A 20114-nucleotide genomic window follows, 5' to 3' on the forward strand; every position below is an offset into this window, starting at 1 on the left:
AGACTATTCTAAGGTTGTTCATGTTTTCAGAATGATGATGCTTAGAGTCATAGCATAGTACTGATTTCATGAGATGTAATTTTGATGTTGTGTGTTTTAACCTTTGCTTCCTACAGGTCTCCTTCCCAGCTGTTCTCTTCCTAATCCCCTTTTCCCCACTTGAACTCTCTTAAACTCTGTGACAAATCTAATCAGAGTTTTGGAGCTGTCTTGTGGTGAAAGTGTTGGGAAAGTGCACAGACCCCAAGGATCTGGTGACTCTGACAGAATAGTGAGCCCGAGACTTATAATCCTCCTGGTTTGTGTATGTTCTCAGCATGGCCACACTGGATGAACTAGTCAAGGCCATCACCCAGCTCCAGTCAGAAGTAGTATCATCAAAAGATTTGACAAATAGCCTAGCTGAGAGAGTGAGTCAGTTACAGGATAAGGTAGAGAAGAAGGAACAAAGTCCCACAGGTGTGTCTTGGCCAGGTACTTCTTCTCAGACTTCTGGAGGTAATCCGACAAACATTTCCCTCAATGTTCCTTCAGCCATTCCTTTAGCTCCCTCAGAACGTTTCTCAGGTGACCCCTTGAAAGCACAATCTTTCCTGGTTCAAGTGGAGCTACACTTCACCTGCAGACCACATACTTTTCCTGATGCCCAGTACAAAGTGTCTTTCTTGTTGTCATATCTGTCTTGGAGATGCAGCTACCTGGGCTATTCCTCTCGTGTGTAAAAGTAGTCCCCTGTTGTACAACTGAATACATTTTGTTTGTGAATTTGAGAGAGTTTTCGATCGTAGAACTGTAACACAGTCAGCAGATCATGAATTATTAGACTTACACCAAGGGAATCAGGACTTAGTGTCATATTTAGCCAACTTTAATTGGCTGGTCGCTGAGACATCCTGGCCTGAGGAAAAACAAGCGGCCTTGTTTTACAGGGGACTCAAAGAGGAGCTAAAAGACATCCTAGCGCAAATCGACTCGCAACCTGCAGACTGTCAAGAATTAATAAACCTTGTCTTGAGGCTTGATCATCGTTTAACTGAATGAAAAGGAACGTGTAAAAAGACTAAAAAACATTCTTGGCATGTTCATGATAACAGAGACTCAAGATGTGTCTATTGTGGGCGGAAAGGTCATTTCGCCAAAGATTGTCCAATCAAAACAAAGAGCAAGCGAGGCCCAGTTCAGAAGGTTGCAGCCAATACATCAGTCGAGTCAGAAAATCTAAAGCACCCAAGTTGCAGAGAAGGGTTGCTCTTGGGTGTCACCGTGGACCCTTCACAATCCAGATATCTCAAACTAGGAATAAGAGTTCAGGTTAAGAAAAATACCTATTCCAAGAAGACTCTAGTCAATTCTGGGGCTACCGGGAACTTTGTTGACGCCCAATTGGTTCGTGCATGAGGGATCCATGTATTGAAAAGAAGACCCCAGAAATCATCTAGGCAGTCGATGGAAAACTCTTGACCGGGGGACCGGTAACTCTTCAGGCTGTCCCCTTGTCAGTGATTTGTGAAGACAAAAATCAAAGAAAGAATCATAAAGAGAAACTTATCCTTGACGTGATCCATGCTCCCCAGTATGGGATTATTCTTGGCTTGCCATGGTTAACTCATCACAATCCAGAGATTAATTGGGCAGAACGAAAGGAAGTTCGCAACTCTTACATAGCTACTGCCGCAGAGAAAGAAGTTCAGTTGCCCAAACAGTATTCATCTTATGAAGATGTATTTGATGAGAAAGAAGCAGAAAACTTACCTCCTCATAGATCTTATAACTGTCAAATTGATCTAGTCCCAGGTGCGATACTTCCCAACTGTCGTGTATATGCCTGTCAGAACATGAAAATCAGCATTTGCGAAAATACTTGGATCAATTCTTGGAGAATGGTTTCATTCGCCCCTCTAAGTCTCCTGCAGCTTCTCCTTTGTTTTTTGTTCCAAAGGCGAATGGAGAACTTCGAGCTTGTATCGACTATAGGGATTTGAACAAAATCACCATCAAGTACAAATAACCTTTGCCCCCAATTCTGGTCTTGCTGGAACAAGTAAAGAAAGCAAAAATCTACACGAAGCTGGATCTTCAAGGTGCTTACCATTTGGTCAGAATGAGAGAGGGTGACAAATCGAAAACAGCGGTCAAAACAAGATATGGCCTTTTTGAATACACTGTCATGCCTTTTGGTCTATGCAATGCTCCAGCAGCATTTCAATTTTTCTTGAATGATGTTCTTAGAGAGTACCTCAATATATGTGCCATAGTCTACATTGATGACATTTTGATCTACTCAGACAATGAAAATGAACATGTTCAATATGTCAAGAAAATTCTGGCAGCCCTTCGTAAACACCATTTATATTGCAATCTAACCAAGTGTGAGTTTCATGTTACCACAGTTGAGTTTTTAGGGGTTATCCTTACCACTCAAGGTATGGTGATGGCAGAAAAGAAAGTAAAAGCCGTATCGGAGTGGCCCACCCCAAAGACTGTTCGTGATGTACAATGTTTCCTGGGGTTTGCAAATTTTTACCGGAGGTTCATAAATCATTTCTCCCAGACAGTGGCTCCAATTACTAAGCTATTAAGAAAGAAAGAAAAATTTGTATGGTCCCCGGAAGCCGATCAAGCCTTTTCAACTTTGAAAGAAGCTTTCTCCACTGCCCCAGTCTTGACTCATCCAGATGCGGATCGAGCTTTCATAGTGGAAGCTGATGCTTAAGATGTGGCGATAGGAGCAGTCTTGTCACAACGAAACAAAGACACTGGTCGGTTGCATCCTGTAGCCTACATGTCTTGGAAGTTGAACGAAGCCGAACAGAACTATGTCATTGTTGAAAAAGAGCTTCTGGCGATTCGTGATGCCTTTAAAGAATGGAGACATCATTTGTTGGGTGCCAAATATATTGTCACAGTATATACTGATCATCGCAATCTTCAATTCATGAGTTCCGCCAGACTTTTGACTCCTCGGCAATTACGCTGGATGCTGTTTTTTGCAGAGTTTGATTTTGTGGTAACCTTCCGGCCTGGTAAAAATAATCGCAAAGCTGACGCCTTGTCCCGCCAAGAGTCTACCACATTGCCTGCAGTTCAAACCTCCAGAGCTATCATTGCTCCTGACAAGGTCCTATGTATCATAAAAACAGGAGATTTCTTTGAAGACATCCGCAATTAATTCACTGTTGAAAAATGGCAGACGTGGGCCCAAGCAGATCCCAAAAGGTCAATCAAGCAAGGATTTCCCTTTCATGACGCTCGTTTGTTTGTCCCCACTACCAAACTTCGCAAGATAGTGTTTCATTGGTTGCATGTGATACCTACGGCAGGTCACCCAGGTACTCCAAAAACTCTTGAATTAATCCAACGCGCATTTTTGGTGGCCTACCTTAACAAAGGATGTAAAAACAATGGTAAACAACTGCAAAGTCTGTGCTCGTACTAAAACTGAAAGGGTTGCTACACCCACTCCCAACCCCAAGTCGTCCCTGGGAGCACATTTCTTTAGACTTTATTACTGGTCTGCCAGTGGTTCAACAGCATTCAGTAATTCTGGTGGTAGTAGATAGTCTCACGAAATATGGACATTTCATTGCCTGTAAGAAATTGCCCACCTCTAGTGAACTGGCAACTATCTTACTGAATAGAGTGGTTCGCTATCATGGACTGCCAAAAGTGATCCTCTCCGATCGGGGGTCGCAATTTGCCTCCAACTTCTGGAAGACAGGTGTAAAACACTCCAAGTGACATCTACACTATCTACTAGCCACCATCCTCTAACAGATGGTCAAACGGAGAGACTAAATCAGACTTTGAAGCAATACCTACATGCTTACGCTGAAAAACCACTTCATTCTTGGACATCAATGCTCTGGTTAGCTGAGTTAGCCTACAACAACTCCTTCTACACTTCTACTGGCGTTACACCCTTCTTTGGTTTGTTTGGCTATCATCCTGACACCTTGCCCATCACAATTCCTCAAAAAAGTTCTCTTACTCCAGCTGTGTCAGAAACCAATCAACATTTGCATCAAACCCAGAAATTGATTCAACAGCATTTAGAAAAAGCCTTACTTACTAGCGTACTGGGACATGGACTGTCAGAAACAATGTGCACACCGCTTACTATTATCTTGTGATGTGACCAAAGTCAGCAAACTCCATCCTTGTACAATACTAATGTATGTGGGTAATTTTTTAATAAGACAAGTGATCTACTTAAAAATTCAACCCTCAGCACAATCTCTGTTGAATCGCTAACTCTATTTGTAGGATCGTAACTTCGCAAGCTAGCAATGGATCGGCACTGGAAGCTGCGTCAGATGATCGATCTACTGAGAGCTGCGAGGGCACAAGTCTTTCTTCAAGAGCCAGCCAGACTCAAGATCATTAGGGATGGACGAACACAGATATGTTATACTGAGTCTCAGTCAGTGGCAGGGGCAGACAATTCCAATTTGACCAAGCTTTCAATGTTTGCCCCTTTTTTCTCTGCTGAATGATGTATGTATCTGATGGGGTTTTTCAGTCTTGGCATGCTGGCTCATTTAGGCTCATTTTTCTAGGACCATGTTTCTAAGAAGGGGCCCTTGTTCTCTTATTCTCTGTTTCCTGTGGGTAGGTGGTTCAGTGGCAGGGTACAAGGGTTGGGTGTGCACTAGAACTCTCTATCCAGCTGACAGCTATAGAGGAGGTATGCTCTTTTTTCCCGGACACATGGGTGATGTTTGGTAGTGGTTGTGCCCTAATTATGATATATGTTCAGGGCTTTCTAATTGAGTGGTGTTAGACCTGGCACTCCTTAGGATGGTCTTCCCACAGACCTTTTACCTTTCACCTTCTGTTTCTAGCTGTATCTTTCTTTTTGCTGTAGGACTCTAAGCACCTTACCACTGCTAACCAGTGCTAAAGTGCATGTGTTTGGTAACATTTGTGTTTCCACAACTGGCATATTTAATTTACTTGTAAGTCCCTTATATCATATACCAAGGGCCTGTAAATTAAATGCTATTAGTGAGCCTGCATCACTGGTTGTGCCACCCACTTCAGTAGCCCTTAGACATGTCTCAGGTCTGCCATTGAACAGCCTTTCTGTGTAGTACCACTGCCAGTCCGACTTGCATTTAAAACCTCTTGCCAGGCCTTAAAATGCTCTTTTTTTACATATGTTACCCATAAGGAAGGGCCTAGGTAGCCAAAGGGGCAGAGTGCCATGTAAGTAAAAGGCAGGACATATACTCCTAGGTCTTACACGTCCTGGTAATGAAAAACTCCCAAAGTTGTTTTTCATTACTGTGAGACTTGCTCCTCTCCTAGGTCACAGCTGCCAATTCCTTAATATACTTTTAAGCTTATTATTCCTGATCAGAAAGGAGAACCTGCATCATGTTTCATATAACTGTAACAGTAATAATAAAATGGTAATTATTGGTAAAGTTAGATTTATTATAAATATTTAGGAAATGCCACTTCTAGAAAGTGGGCAGTTCTCTGCTCTCCCTGCTCTGTGTATCTGACAGCCTGTCTCCAATACAACTTTAGTCTGGGCTGGTATATTTGTGCATTTCATCCAGACACTCACATCACAGGACACTCAACTATGTCTGCATTCATCTGCATACAGATGGGTCTTCCTGGAAGGAAGGGTGGAGGGGAGCTCACACCTACACTTCGAGAGGGAAGTGCTGTCCCCCACACAAAGGGCTGATGGTCCCTGACTGATAGTCTGGAGCCAGGGCTGTGTTGAAAGCGGGACCTGAAGGGCAACTTTAGAAGGATCCTTTTAAGTCATCCCAACATCAAAGACACGTTTTAGTGTAAGTACTGGGGCTCTGTCCCCGTAAAACCAGTACACTTCCGGACCCGAAGGAAACTCTGCTGGAGTAAAGGTTGCTGTGCTGAAAGGATTACCCCTTGCTGTGACTGACTGTTCCTAGGAATTGATGCCCTGCTTTGCCTAGCTGCCCTAATGCCTGCTGACTTCTACCCTGCCAAAAGCAACTAAGGACTACCCCAAAGTGACTACAAGGGTTTGCTGTCTTGCTCCCTGTACTTCCAAAAGGTCTCAGGGACAACATAGACCTCATAAGCGGCTCAAACCCAATCCGCTTTGGGAGAAGTGGACCATTTCTCTTTGATATTTCCCTAACGAGTGCGGAGCTTCACTACAACCTGCACCCGATGAGACCATTGTGTCACTGGGAGCAACTCCAACAGGCTGGACACACCTTCGTTAATCTCCACAGGCACTGCTGAAGGAGGTGCCCTGCCCGGTTGGCGCGACAACTGCGATGCGCTGTACATGCCTGAACCTCAACTGCCCTGTGAGCTGTGCCTGAACCTGACTCCACTCTCAGCAGCGACACCAACATCTAACCAGATATTTCATTTGTCCTAGCCCACGGATCCTGCAGTGCAATTAATTGCTAACTTGGACCTGAGCAGTCCCAACATTTTGGCACGGTGCTCGTCGCTGTCGGGAAGCATATACTTTACTCATATCTACGATACCGCCCCAGTGGGGTTTTAATTGACTTATGTGCTTCGACTTCTAAGACAGCAATATGAATTTGATTGCTATTTGTCATTTATTGTATATATTGTTATGGTTTTAAGTAACTAAACAATAAACTTCTACTTCTAAGACAAGCCCCGTTTAAAGCACTGCATTTGAAATCTTGAAACATGAATACCTCTTAGTCTACTGATTGGATTTTTGTTGTCATTCATCCCAGATAAATATTCTCTATATTTACAAACCTATGTGGAGTCCTTTTTGTGTTTTCATTGTGTTGTGGTGTGTGTGTGTTACACAAATAATTTACGATTTGCCTGTTAAATTAAACCTGCCTGCTCTGTGCCAAGCTAACAGCGGGTGAGTACAGGTTAGTTTAAAGGTTTTATTTGACTTGCCCTGACTATGATTGTGGTCTCTACTTCGGCAGTGTAATACCTCTGCCAACTAGAGACCTAATTTCTAACAGGTGTGGTCCTTTGGGCTTTGGGAGGGAGTCATGAATAATGAGTTTGAATGATCACAAGGATGTTTCTGATTGGGTGATCAGCTTTACTATTGGGATTTCTCAGAAGTGTTGGTAGGACATTCTATGTGCTCAGAGGTATCTACAATGTTTCAGCTCAAGTTAACATGCTGGAATGTGGCAAGCTTTAACAGTCCTCTTAAGCAATGGCTGGTCAGAGAGGAAAGAGCTCTTTACAAGTCTCAGCTGTTGTGCTTAACTGAGACCTACGCTACTTTTAAAGATCGGTCTTTGCTGAGGCAGCTCAGTTATAATATTGTCATGTGTACTATCCGATCTAACTCTATCCACAGAGTTGCTGTAATCTGCTCTGGACATCTTGATTATAAAGTTCTTAAAACTGCTGTTGACTCTAAGGGCATGTCGGCAATCACCCAGTTATTGATCTCCCATAAAAATCTTGTTGTCTGCACTGTATATGGCCCAAACACTGGCTAACCAGGATTATTAAATGAACTAAATCTAGAATTATCAGACTGGGTGGGTGATCTTATACTTGTTGGTGACTTTCACTGTATAATGAGTTGCATGATTGATACTAGTAATCACACCGCCCAGCCTCACATGGTCAAAACAAGGGCATCTATTCTTGTGGTCACTCACATGCATGGTTTATTTGATTTATGGAGGGCTCTGTATCCTGCGAGTCCTGGCTATACCTTTTATTTTTCATCCCATAAGGAGTATTCTAGAATCAATCTGATCTTTATTGGGCTTTGGCTAATTCAATCGGCTAAAATGGAGATCTGCCCCAAGATCACCTCAGATCACAAAATGGTTTTGGTGATGCTACCCAATACTGGTAAGCAGTGGCGTCATTTTATGTTCTCCCCGCTTTCTCTTTTAAAACCCTGCTTATAGAACTTGCTTTTCTGGCCTACCTAGGGAGGTTTTATAACCTTGAATTCTGGTTCAGCTCCAATATTGTCTGGGACACAATGAAGGCATACATATGATGGGCAGTTCATGCTTGGTAATGACAAGTTAGAGAAAAAGGTGGTGTTTAAGCTGCATCAGCAAATACAGAGGCTACAATATCTGCATGCCCAAGAAGTCTCAAGTAAAAGCCCGGAGGAGGTATCTATTCATCTTGTGCTAATGGAATGTCACTGTATATTGGACCGGGGGTTTAGGGAGAGGATCGCAGCTAAGTATCATAAAAACAAGGTGCTCTAATATGAATATAGGGAGAACATCAGCTGGCTGTTAGCTCATCATATTTCAGAGAGGAAACGTAATACAATGTGCTGTGGACAATGGTGGCATTCTTTATTATGGCTCCCAAGCCATAGCAAAATAGGTTAGTGACTTTTACAAGGAAATGTACGGCCAGCCACAGCTAATCAGATAGCCTTGGATCAATGAACATCTGCAGGGGGCATGCTTATCTTGCCTCTATCCACATCAGGTTTTATATCTGGAGGGAAATATCGCTATCTTGGAAACCAACGTGGCAACTAGAGCATTGCCAAAGGGGAAAGCAGCAGGGGAAGATACCATTCCTTTGGAGTTTTATAAAACATTTAGAAGATTCTTCTTCTGGAATTTATGAGGCTAGCTGACTACATTGATAACGGTGGAGAAATCCCTGCCTCCTGGAATCTTACTAATAGTGTTGCCTTTTTAAAGAAAGAGAAGCCCCTGTAGGAAAGAGGGTCATACTGGCCTATCTCTCTGATTAATTCCGACATGAACATTTTTGCCAAGTTGTTAGCCTTTCATCGGCCCCTATGATTCAGTATTTGATTTCACCATAACAGCATGGCTTTGTACCTGGCAGAGATACCAGCCATTCAGACACAGCGTTGTTGTGTTTGATGTTGCAGAGCAAATAGGTAGTAGGGTCGGCATGATATTATTAGATACTGAGAAGGCCTTCAACTGGCTTACATGGGATTTTGCATGGGCAACAGTGCAAGCTTTTGTATTCTGCTGCATATTTTTAGCATGGGTCCAATGTCTCTATAGAAACCTTATGCCTAGCCTGATCTTGGATGGTCATAGCTCTCCATTATTTGAGATTTCTAGGGGCACCCGCCAGGGCTGCCAGCTGTATCCTCTTTCATTTGCCCTTTATATGAAGCCCTACTTAAGATCCCTTATCTTTAAACACATGATTCGGCCTATTATATATAACAAAATTGAGTTCAAAGTCAGTGCTTATGCTGGTGATGTCCCTGTAAGCACTGACTGTTTATACTACAGATCCCATATCTGCTATTGATCAAATGTCAAATGAGGCTACAAGGTTTGGAGCACTGTCTGGATATAAACTTAATCTTACTAAAACCCATGTTCTATTAAACTTTTAATTGGAGAGCACAATCCTGGGCCTAGTTTCAATTGCCACATATTAAGGAATCAGGCTGGGTGCTAGGGTTAATGCCATCTTTCAAATGAATTCTGAATCCTCAATACAATCAGCTGTAGTTAAGATGCAATCTTGGAATCGTCTTCCAATCAGCATATTAGGGCATTGCAATATCATTAAAATGAACATTCTCCCAAAGATTCTTTACCTTTTTCCCTCAGTACCACTCTGGGTCCCAGACTCATTTTTCAAGTGCCTTGAAGATGCAATTGGCAGCTTTATCTGGAGCTATAAGAGGACTAGGATGGCCGTTCATCTCTTCAAACTTCCACACAGTAGTGGGGGCATCTCTTCAAACTTCCACACAGTAGTGGGGGCTTTCAATTACCTGATTTTAAGGTTCAATTCTGGTCTGCTTTGAAGGGTGTACTAGGAACCTGCTAACGGACCAGGATCCGGACCTGTCTGTACTGGGTTACCAATTGGCTCTAGGGCCTGATTTCAGTTTTTTCTAGGGGTGTTCAGGGAGCTCCTCTCTGCTGGCAGAGTTAACAGAGTTTTTGGAACTTGTGCGGAGTTCATCTAAAAACTCCTCTAGCCCTGCCAGCGGAGCGGAGCTCACCTGGTGCGCACTGCAGCCAGGAGCAGGAGGCAGAGGGAGGCAGAGAGCCAGGCCACTGAGGAGGATGACGAGGAGAGGAGGACCCCCTGGAAGACCCAGGTAAGTCATCGTCTCTTCTTTTTCCTTGTTTGTACAAACTGGTGCACAAACAAGGACTGAAACGGCAGCTTTTAGGGCAGAGCTTAATTCAGGCCAGGGCTGTAGGCAATGAAAGCTGTAGTTTCAGGCCTTCCAGGCACCAGCCTGTCCTGTGTGCAGTGCACACGGGGCAGGTCGGTGCACAAGAGGCCTGGCAGCTTTTGTTGCAGCAAAAGAAAGCTGCAGTTTCAGGCCTCTTGTGCACCAGCCTGCCCTGTGTACACTTCACACAGGACAGGCTGGTGCACAAGAGGCCTGAAACAGCAGCTTTCACTGCCAACAGCCCTCTCCTGAATGTGTCTGATCTCGGAAGCGCTGAGCAGGGCCTGACCCTGCTTAGCGCTTCTGAGATCAGGTGCATTCAGGACTCCGCGGGTCACAGAACTCCACATCTGGGGAATTCCACTGAGTTTTTAATCAACTCCACGGAATTCTGCAGAGTGGAACTCTGTGAACTCACCCTTAGGCCTAGTTTTTTCTCTGCAGACTTTCAGACCCTAACTATTTTAAGCTGGTCGGTCAAGATTACCAAAGAATCTGGGAGGAAATCATATAGGGAATCTTAAATTTCACTATCTTCCATGATCCCATGGCTAAGGTGTGGTATTACCAATGGTTAAATATAGTCAGACAGGTCTTCGATCTCAATGAGTTTTGTTCATTCTCAATTCTACAAATGGCGTATGACCTCCCGCAGCAGTCTTTTTACAAGTGCCTACAGATACATGACTTCTTTCTGCATAATCATGCATATTTTGCAGCCCCGGAGGATTCTGATATTTTGTCCTATTTATAAACCACATCAGGCAAGCTGTTGATCAGGGCACTGTACCAGATCTTCAGTGCTTATACAGCTGATGATCAGTTTATGTTGACTTTCAAACTGAGTACCTGGCTCACATTGGATATTCACCCTGGTGCTTTTGACACTATCAATCGCTCTGCTCTCTGTCAGTCTAAAGCTCCCACAATTTAAACTATTTGAATGCTACATTATACCCCAGAAAATCTGTAAATGGGTTACTAACCATTAGGTCTGGGTGGAATTGGCAGAGTGTAATTCCACAGAATTCTGTGGAATTGCATTAAAATTCCACAGAATGTTGCAGAATTCTCAGGAGGGGGAGAGTGGGCAGTGGGATGACAGTCATGAGCCTTGTGGATGGCAGCGAAGAGCAGTGAAGACATAATACGGCCAATTATTACTATGACAGGGACAGAAAGCACAAGTTATGCCATGTCCCTCCACCTGTGACTTACCTTCCCTGCGGTTTCTCTTCCACGCTCCCTGCTGATGGACAACGTTGTGCAGGGAAACTGATTTTATTTTTCTTCACAACTTCACTAACTGGCTCCAATGAAAGGAAGAACCCTGTGAAGTTTGCACGTTATGGATTGATTTTTGACAACCCTTCAGTGCGCGTGCTCCAGGCACACCACTGTTTATGGTGTGATGCCCAGGAAGGATACTTTTCATCACTGTTGCACTCTCATCTGTGAGAGCAAGCACAGCAATTACATTTAATGCTAATCTTACTAATACATGCTTGCTGTGACTGACGTGGTTGATACTCACAGGGAAAGGGTCTTTTTTTCAAAAGCTACAATTAAAGTGCAACCCTTGAAGCCACCCTACACACCACATATTCCTGGAGTAGTAATGCTTCTATTGAGCACATTCAGATAGCTGTTGTCAGGGGTCTAACACTGGGCAATCTCCAAAAGTTAGTATTGTTCCTCTGAGCCTGCACAGTCCAGGTCGGACCCAATAACAGTTCTCCTACCTGATGAGTTACAAACAGGAGGAAGGCGTAAGCTGTATGTCTGCATCGCCTTCCCAGTCGCAGTGTTGGACTGTTAGTTTAACGGGACGCAGAGAGGCAGGAGGCCTCTGGACTATTCTTCAGATTCTCTTTAGTTACAGCTCACATGCTGAACATTCACATGGAAACTATTCTAAGGATTTTAGAAGAAAATGCCCCCTCAGAATTCAGATAAGTTGAGAAATTCCATTCGCCGTTGCATGAAGAATGGCTGTATCACCAAAGTCATCTTGCACCAAAATATTTATGTTTCTCCCTGTCGACACGTTTCTTGGCATATCTCTGACTTGTCAACACCTTGGTTCCAGCATACAAGGGTTCTATGCCTGCATATCTTTTCCTGGGCTATTTACTTAGGCCAGATGTATCAAACATTTTTGCGATCGCAAAAATGCATTTTGATTTGTATCAAATCCAATTTGCGTTTCGGTAACATGTTACTGAATCACAAATTGGATTTGCGCCTACATACTGATTCAGTATTGGGAAAGGGCATGTCAAGGGCATCCCTTCCTAATACCGAATCGCAGAGGTATGTGTGATTGTTTTGTGATCATGAATGCAGTCGCAAAATAATCGCAGTTACCACCAATTTCAAATTGGTGATAACCCATTCGCAAAATGGAAGGGGTCCCTAAGAGCACTTTGTGAATGCATGTGAAAACATTTTTTAAGAGCAGGCAGTGGTCCCACGACCACTGCCTAGTCTTAAAAAATTAAAAGAAAACTTTTCATTTTTCGTTTTTAAATGCATCCCCTTTTCCTTTCAGGAAAATGGGCTGCATTTAAAAAAAACAAAAAAAAAGATTAGTTTATTTAAAAGCAATCACAGACATGGTGGTCTGCTGAACCCAGCAGGCCACCATCTCAGTGATGATAGCCATTCGCAATAGGTCGCAAATTGCGACCTACCTCATGAATATTAATGAGGTAGTTCCATTTGCGAGTCCTTGCGAATGACCATATGAAACTCCTGGAGTTTCATACATTCCAATAGCAATTACTCGATTGCGATTCACAAAAAAAAATCAGAATTTGGTAATCGCTATTGGTAATAATGATACATCTGGCCCTTAATTTCCCCCATGCACTGCATATGCCAAGAATTTAAAAAACAGCACTGTATAAATAACTAGGCAATTAACAAACAAAAAGTTCTCCATGCAGCAAAACCTGTTTTTCTGGGAAGTTCCCAAATGTTGACGTGTGTATCGCTGTAGGAGGGGGTCCATCTATGCAGGGGGCTGTATGCGAGTTCATGAGCTTCAAAAAATGTAGGTGTTTAGCCAGGAGTAGTTTCTTCACCAGGCTCCATGTTTCCTTCCCATGGGCAAAGGCGTACGTGACCAACTCTGCCCTGTTACCAGGCCTGGTGCAGTGGTTGCTAGGCTTGGTGCACAGCCGGCAACTGGCCGTGTTCTGTGATCCCCTCTCTGCTGCCTGCTATAGACGAACAGTGAGAAAGATGAACCCAAGCAGCCATTGGTGAAGCAAGCTCGTCCTTAACCCTTAACAGCTTCTTTCTTTTCACCTTGAACATGGTCTTCAGCTATCTGTCAAAGAGGTTACCCTGGCTGACAAAACTGATTTTAGTTCTAGATTAATTGCAGTGATATCTATTGCAATCATCACTGACCAATTACGTATCAGGAGATCCTGGATACATCCCTCAGCTCCCAAGGTTATCAAGTGGTTGGCACTCTTCTGCCAGATTTTTTTAACTCAAATCTGCTATTTTGAAGGCTAAGGGCATTAATGACATTAAACACCTACAACATATCTGTGCTGTTATCTTTGATTGTTGAGGTTTGCCATTTTATTTTCTTGTTACTGTATGCCTTGTATGATTTCTCGCATGTGTTATGTTGCTCATCCGTTTCTTGCTTTTTTCTTTTTTATACTTTATTGGTACTCTTATGCAATTATGCAATGATGTGATTAGATCATATCCAATTCAAAATAAAAGCAAAAAAAGTTTTACAAAACTCGGAAATGACCCAAGACTGAACAGTAAATCGGATCTTTTAACAGTCATACCAGGGCTGCAATTGTACCTTCTCCCTTATTTTTGGTTGAACATGTAGAAATTAGATGCTTCCTTAATGACCAAGCGGAGAATATTACTGTGTTCATTCCAAAACCTACCAATCTGCTTTTGTCTGATCCTAGGATTCTTAAGGCCACTTGGTAACTACTAATGTTCAAATTTAGGCATAATGGCCATATCTACTTTAATCCAAAATGTTCTTGACCCTAATAGGTTTTTATACTGTAATATTCTGATTCTGATTGTGTATATGTTTTTATAATTTAAATATTTAATGCTTGATCACTATTATCAATTTGTGATGAATGTAATAATCTATGTTTGTGTTTATGGGGATTTACCCCAAAATAAACATATTTTGTAGACACATGTTTGTATTTATAGTGCCACAATCATTGGCCTGGCGGTTCAGGCTAGACTGTTCCCATAGGGAGCAGATTCAAGACTGATTTGCATATGGCCAGGTCCAAACTGGGGTGGCATGGTGAGCAAAGCATCGATGGATTATACGCAGGTCTGTGACTGGGGGTGAAAGTTTGCACTGTTCAGGATTCCATCAATCATGTGTTCTTTTGTCGCCCTAAGTGGGAAGGGTATGCCAAGATGTGGGTACAGCCCTCACTGTGCCACTCGATTCAAGCTAACCTGGCTGATGAAGGGTGGTACCCTGAGACTGATCTGAGGATGCTTGTTTCCGGTCCAGGGAGAACTTGGCCTGGCAGTTCGGGCTTGACTGTTCCTGTAGGAAGCAGGGTCAAGACTGATTTGCATACGGCTGGGTCCAAACTGAGGTGGCGTGGTGAGCAAAAAAACAATGGATTAAACCCAGATCTGTAACTGGATGTGAATGCTTGCATTGTTCAACATTCCATCCATCATCTGATCTTTTAACAATCATTTCCACAGCATGCTCACCACATACGTCCACTAACTAGAATAACGAGACATTGGTAAATACACACACTTACCTGCAGTGCACTACGATGGGAGTGTTTTCATGTGGCCTGTTTGCTCTTATTAGCTTTACAAAATGTATTAATGGTGTTGCACTTTCTGGCACGCCATGCTCCGGCCATGAGGTAAAGTTACACTGATGCACTATCATAAAATCTCCATGCTGGGAAAAGTAAAGAGAGTAAGGAGTCAGTGTCACTGACCTCAACTGTTACATTAAAACAATATGCAGTGCATGATTAGACAAGTATAGAGTAACCACTGATTGCATAGACTGCCAGTTGCAAACTCTTAACAAACAATCATTTTGGAAACTAAAATTCCTGGGACGTTCTTCAAAAAGTTGAATGGCATCCTTTCATTGCAAGCCTTTTCCAAAGAGAAAGTGATACTTGCCTTTACACTGAGTTGTTACTTTAACTGTGTATTTGCCACCTATGACCTAATGCACCACAAACTTGTGCCATATATGCTCTCATACCACTATCTCAGCACTACAAGCTAGCGTGATATATGCTCTCAAGCCTCATCGGGTTACCACCTCCTGGTACATTATCAATTATCATGCCTAGAAAGCATTGACAGGTAAATGAAGTCCGGCACATCTGATTACATTTATCATAATTTCTAATCTCAGAACATGCCATTGTTCTACTATAGCTCTCATGCACTTTTACAAGATTTCTTCATGTCTGGCCTTGCATAGTACCACAATATCAAGCTTTAAATATCATGTTATAAAAATACCATAGCAAGCATATCGACAGCCAAAGTATCGCAGAATGAACTATACATATGTATGTATAGGTTTACTATATTTAACTGCACATATACCTGCCTTGAAAATAAAAACATCATGTGGATATGAACGATGCTGCCCGACAGTGTTTGCAAGGGTATTGCTCAGCAAAGGATCCGGATTCCAAGCTAAAGCCAGGAAATTCTAAGGTAAGGATTCTGCAGCTAGAAGTCTCTATCAGATAAAATATATATGTACACACACATATATATATATATATATACATATATATATATATATATATATTGCCTGTTACATACAGGGAGTTCCCGGACACCAAGTGGAAGTCCAAAATGCTTTATTCACCAATGCTTCCTCCCAGAACAACGCGTTTCAGCCGTAGCCTTGATCACGTAACATTTGAGAGTATCTGACACATCAACTATATACCACACCCAGCATACAAATTGAGATAAAAAGAGGACTATCAGACTACATGACTGCCCTGCATTATGCAAGTGTCAGCACCATATTAAAATGTCCAGAAATACCCATATATAATACTAAAAGTGATCTTATAATTTCCAAATTTGTCCACATTGCTTGGTTGTAGATGTGGAGTCCTGAAGAGCTCCAATGAGGACCAGAGCTGGGTGTAGCAGTTTAGACCCACTTCTGAGGGTTGAGGACTGGGGTGGCAACTCTTGGGAGAGCAGGACTCACAGATGGCAGAGTCCAGGTGCTGGGCTCATGGTTGTTGGAAGCCTGTTATGTCTCTCATGCTTCTGATCAGGAGGCGATCCAACCAGCCCTTGAAGTCACTTTGGGGCCCAGGGTTCAGATATGCAGATCCAGGTCTTCTCACCGAGGCCAGAGGACAGCACAGCACAGGTCAGCAGGGCAGCAGTCCTTCAGAGCAGGAGACAAGCGGAGCAGGAGTCCTTTCAGCAGCACTGGTCCAGAAGCGTTCTGAACACTTGCGGCCTCATTACATCTATGGCGGTAAAGACCGCCATGTTGGGGGTCATCCGACGGCGAGTTAAGAGACAAGCAGTAAAGACCACCAAAATACAGCCTAAAACCTGAAACCGCCAGAACACGGGAGGATGGGAAAGAGGCGGTTCCACCGCACCACTGCCAGCTCGACAACTTTCCACCCACCACATTACGAGCCAAAAATCACCAAATTGATCCTTCCATGACGGAAAACCATTGGTGGAGTGAACCACACGTGCACTCACCTCAGACAGAAGACCACACAACATTCAAATACCCTACACCTGACACACATACACACACCAGACACACCTACTCACTGCACTATATAACACACCCCCACATAACCCACAATCCTTTGCTACAAAAACGACATTCACTGATACCAAGGATCCAAAACGAATAAGCACTTGTACACCATAGGCACATATACACTTCACAATCAGCACACACCACACATCTGCAAGTACAACACAATACACACATCAGGACTACACACAAACACCACAACCAACCATCACACACACCAAATACCCCCACCCAAGCAAGCACCCTACACTGCACGCTTACGCAGACAACACCCACCCCCACCCACAACACAACCACCACCATGTCCCAAGAGCTGGAATGACCTATGAGGGAAGGTGCGCTCTATGACATCACGCCTCCAGATTGACCAACCTCCTCCCCCAGAGTTCACATTGTGGGAGGAGAAGGTCTTCGACATACTACATCCAGAGGGCCTAATTGGAATACCCAGAGGAACTGGACACTGGTAAGTAACTACCACTTCTCTGCCACAATTTACCCTTGTCCAGCATTTTACTTCACCACCCAAACACTCCCCAATTCACTCTATCTCCCACTGCACCTCCCACATAATCACCTAATGCCCCTCTCCTGCATGCCACACAACCACCCAGCCCCAATGCCCACATAGTCCCTGGCAAGTGCCCGGATAGCAGTGGCAATAATAATCACTGCAACTCCGACAGTGCACTAGTCCATTTACAGCAAATCCTGCTATATCCACTTCACTGCACCAAACCAAATGACCAGTTATCCAGATCTACAACCCTGAAATGGACTGAGCATGGGTTAGAAAGTAAGAAGGTAAACCCCATGCACCAAATGCACACACAGGACAAGTTACCATGCATGCACACATACCCTCCACCCACTTGGATCCCATGCTGCAATGTACAGCCATCCCCACTCACATCTAGAATGCCTAGATGTCTAGAATGCCTAATTTACCACAAGCAAACAGGGCACACCTGCCATGTGAACCATCACACAGGACCTGATCCCACCCACTCACCAAACGTTACCTACACAGACTCACACCAATCCTCAATGGAGCATTTTACACGTCACAATCCACAAACAATGTATGCAGTGCTGCATCTGTCATTGCCATTGCTGGGAATAATGTCAAGACACTGTATGCATCAGACAAAGAGACTACCAATCACACCTCCACCATGAAACTCTAACTCACTCCATCCACAGGTACCCCTGCCACTGCCACCATGGAGAGGATGCCAGAGGCAGCCAGTCCTCCTCAGGATGAAGGCCCCAGTGAGGGCAACGCCTGTGGGTGTCTGGACATTGATGACTTACCTGGCCCATCTTCGGACACCTGGTCAGTCTACCATCACTGCCTCACCCTGCCCACATCAAACCCCACCCACCCTGTGGCATCAACAGCACAGCCAACCCTTCGTCCCCAAACCTATGTCCCAAAGACTGTTCAATCATAGTGTGTCCCACTGTACAGGGACCTGAGTCGACCACTCACACCCAAGACAATGAAGGTCCTGGTGACACTGCGAGTGGGCACACAGTGTCAAGGGCACAGGGTGAAGGGGGAGGGAGTCTTTGGACCAGAGGATGGGTCCCCCAAAGGACTCAACAGACCAGAAAACCATCTGCCAAGTCCTGGGATCATACCAACAATCCCAGGACAGGATGGACCAGATCATCATCATGTTGGGGGAGGTCATGCAGCAGTGGCAGGTACACAATGCCACCATGGCCTCCATGGCCGGGGTGCTCAGAGACCTCAACACTATCCCGGGAGCTTCCTCCACCCACCAGCAGGCCCCTACCACTAGCCACAGAACAACTGAGCCATCCACTAGTGCTGCAGCTGGTAGAAAGGAGGCTTTGCCAGGGGAACCACAGGCCCCTAGCACACCTCCCTCTGTAGCTGATGAACCCCTCACAAACCTCAACGCTCATCCAGACATCCGGCTGGAGCAGATGCCAAGACTAAACCCACTGACAGGAAGTGAAACTCTCCTGATTTGTCTCCCTTGTGTGCCACTGAGACACACTGTTGACAGTTCAATGACATTATTCCATTTCCCATGGCCTTGGACACTGGACCTCTGCTATCGACAGCTGAGCTACCTACTCTGATGATTACAACTACCATGCCCCAAGTAAGAAGGGTATGCCCAGACGTGGGTCTCGTGCTTGCAATGCCACCAGATTCAAGCTAGCCTGGCTGATGAAGGGTGATACCCTGAAACCGGTCCCAGGATGCTTGTTTCTGGTCCAGAGAAGATCTGGCCTGGCAGTTCGGGCACAACTGTTCACATGGGGAACAGGGTCAAGACTAATTTGCATATGGCTGGGTCCAAACTGGAATGGCATGGCAAGCAAAACAACTGATGGATTAAACACAGATCTGTGACTGGGGGTGAATGCTTGATTTGTTCTGCATTCCGTCCATCATCTGTTGTTTTTGCATTTGTTGTCCCAAGTGGGAAGGGTATGCCCAGACGTGGGTCCCATGCTTGCAATGCCACCAGATTCAAGCTAGCCTGGCTGATGAAGGGTGATACCCTGAATCTGGTCCCAGGATGCTTGTTTCTGGTCCAGAGAAGACCATGTCTGGCAGTTCAGGCACAACTGTTCCCATGGGGAACAGGGTCAAGACTGATTTGCATACGGCTGGGTCCAAACTGGAATGGCATGGCAAGCAAAAAAATGATGGATTAAACCCAGATCTGGGACTGGGGGGTGAATGTTTGATTTGTTCTGCATTCCGTCCATCATCTGTTGTTTTTACAACTACCACGACCCCACTCATTACCTGTTTGTCACTGTATGCACCATATATTTTATGTTCACATTTCCCCTCTATGCCCAATAAACACTATTGATCACAGCAACTGCATATGTGGCTTTAATTGAACATGTACAATTGTTTTGACAGTAAACTCTGTGATGTGGGTATGCCCCCTAAACCAACAGGCAGTGTAATGGACAGGAGAAGGAGGCATCCTCTGCAGGAGACACAGTACAACAGTATATCCCACGGCAGATGTAAGGACTTCACTAGTACAGGCTACACACTATAGTGAAATCCCTCATCCATCCTGCAAAAGAGACCATTAAACAGAGTTACATCAGGATAGAAGGCCTGATGCCACACAAGCACGT

At 44.2% G+C, this 20114-nt stretch overlaps 1 protein-coding gene across 1 annotated transcript in view; it reads right to left on the minus strand.

Moving 5' to 3' along the window:
- PTPRQ (protein tyrosine phosphatase receptor type Q) overlaps nt 1-20114 on the minus strand; it is a 1423303-nt gene that overhangs the window by 78898 nt on the left and 1324291 nt on the right. The window contains exon 60 of the mRNA XM_069227528.1: nt 14941-15089. Within this exon, the coding sequence (XP_069083629.1) occupies nt 14941-15089 (149 nt within the window). The remainder of the gene's footprint in view (nt 1-14940; nt 15090-20114) is intronic.

The sequence above is a fragment of the Pleurodeles waltl genome, chromosome 4_1 (assembly GCF_031143425.1).
Source record: "Pleurodeles waltl isolate 20211129_DDA chromosome 4_1, aPleWal1.hap1.20221129, whole genome shotgun sequence".
NCBI classification, from domain to species: Eukaryota; Metazoa; Chordata; class Amphibia; order Caudata; family Salamandridae; genus Pleurodeles; species Pleurodeles waltl.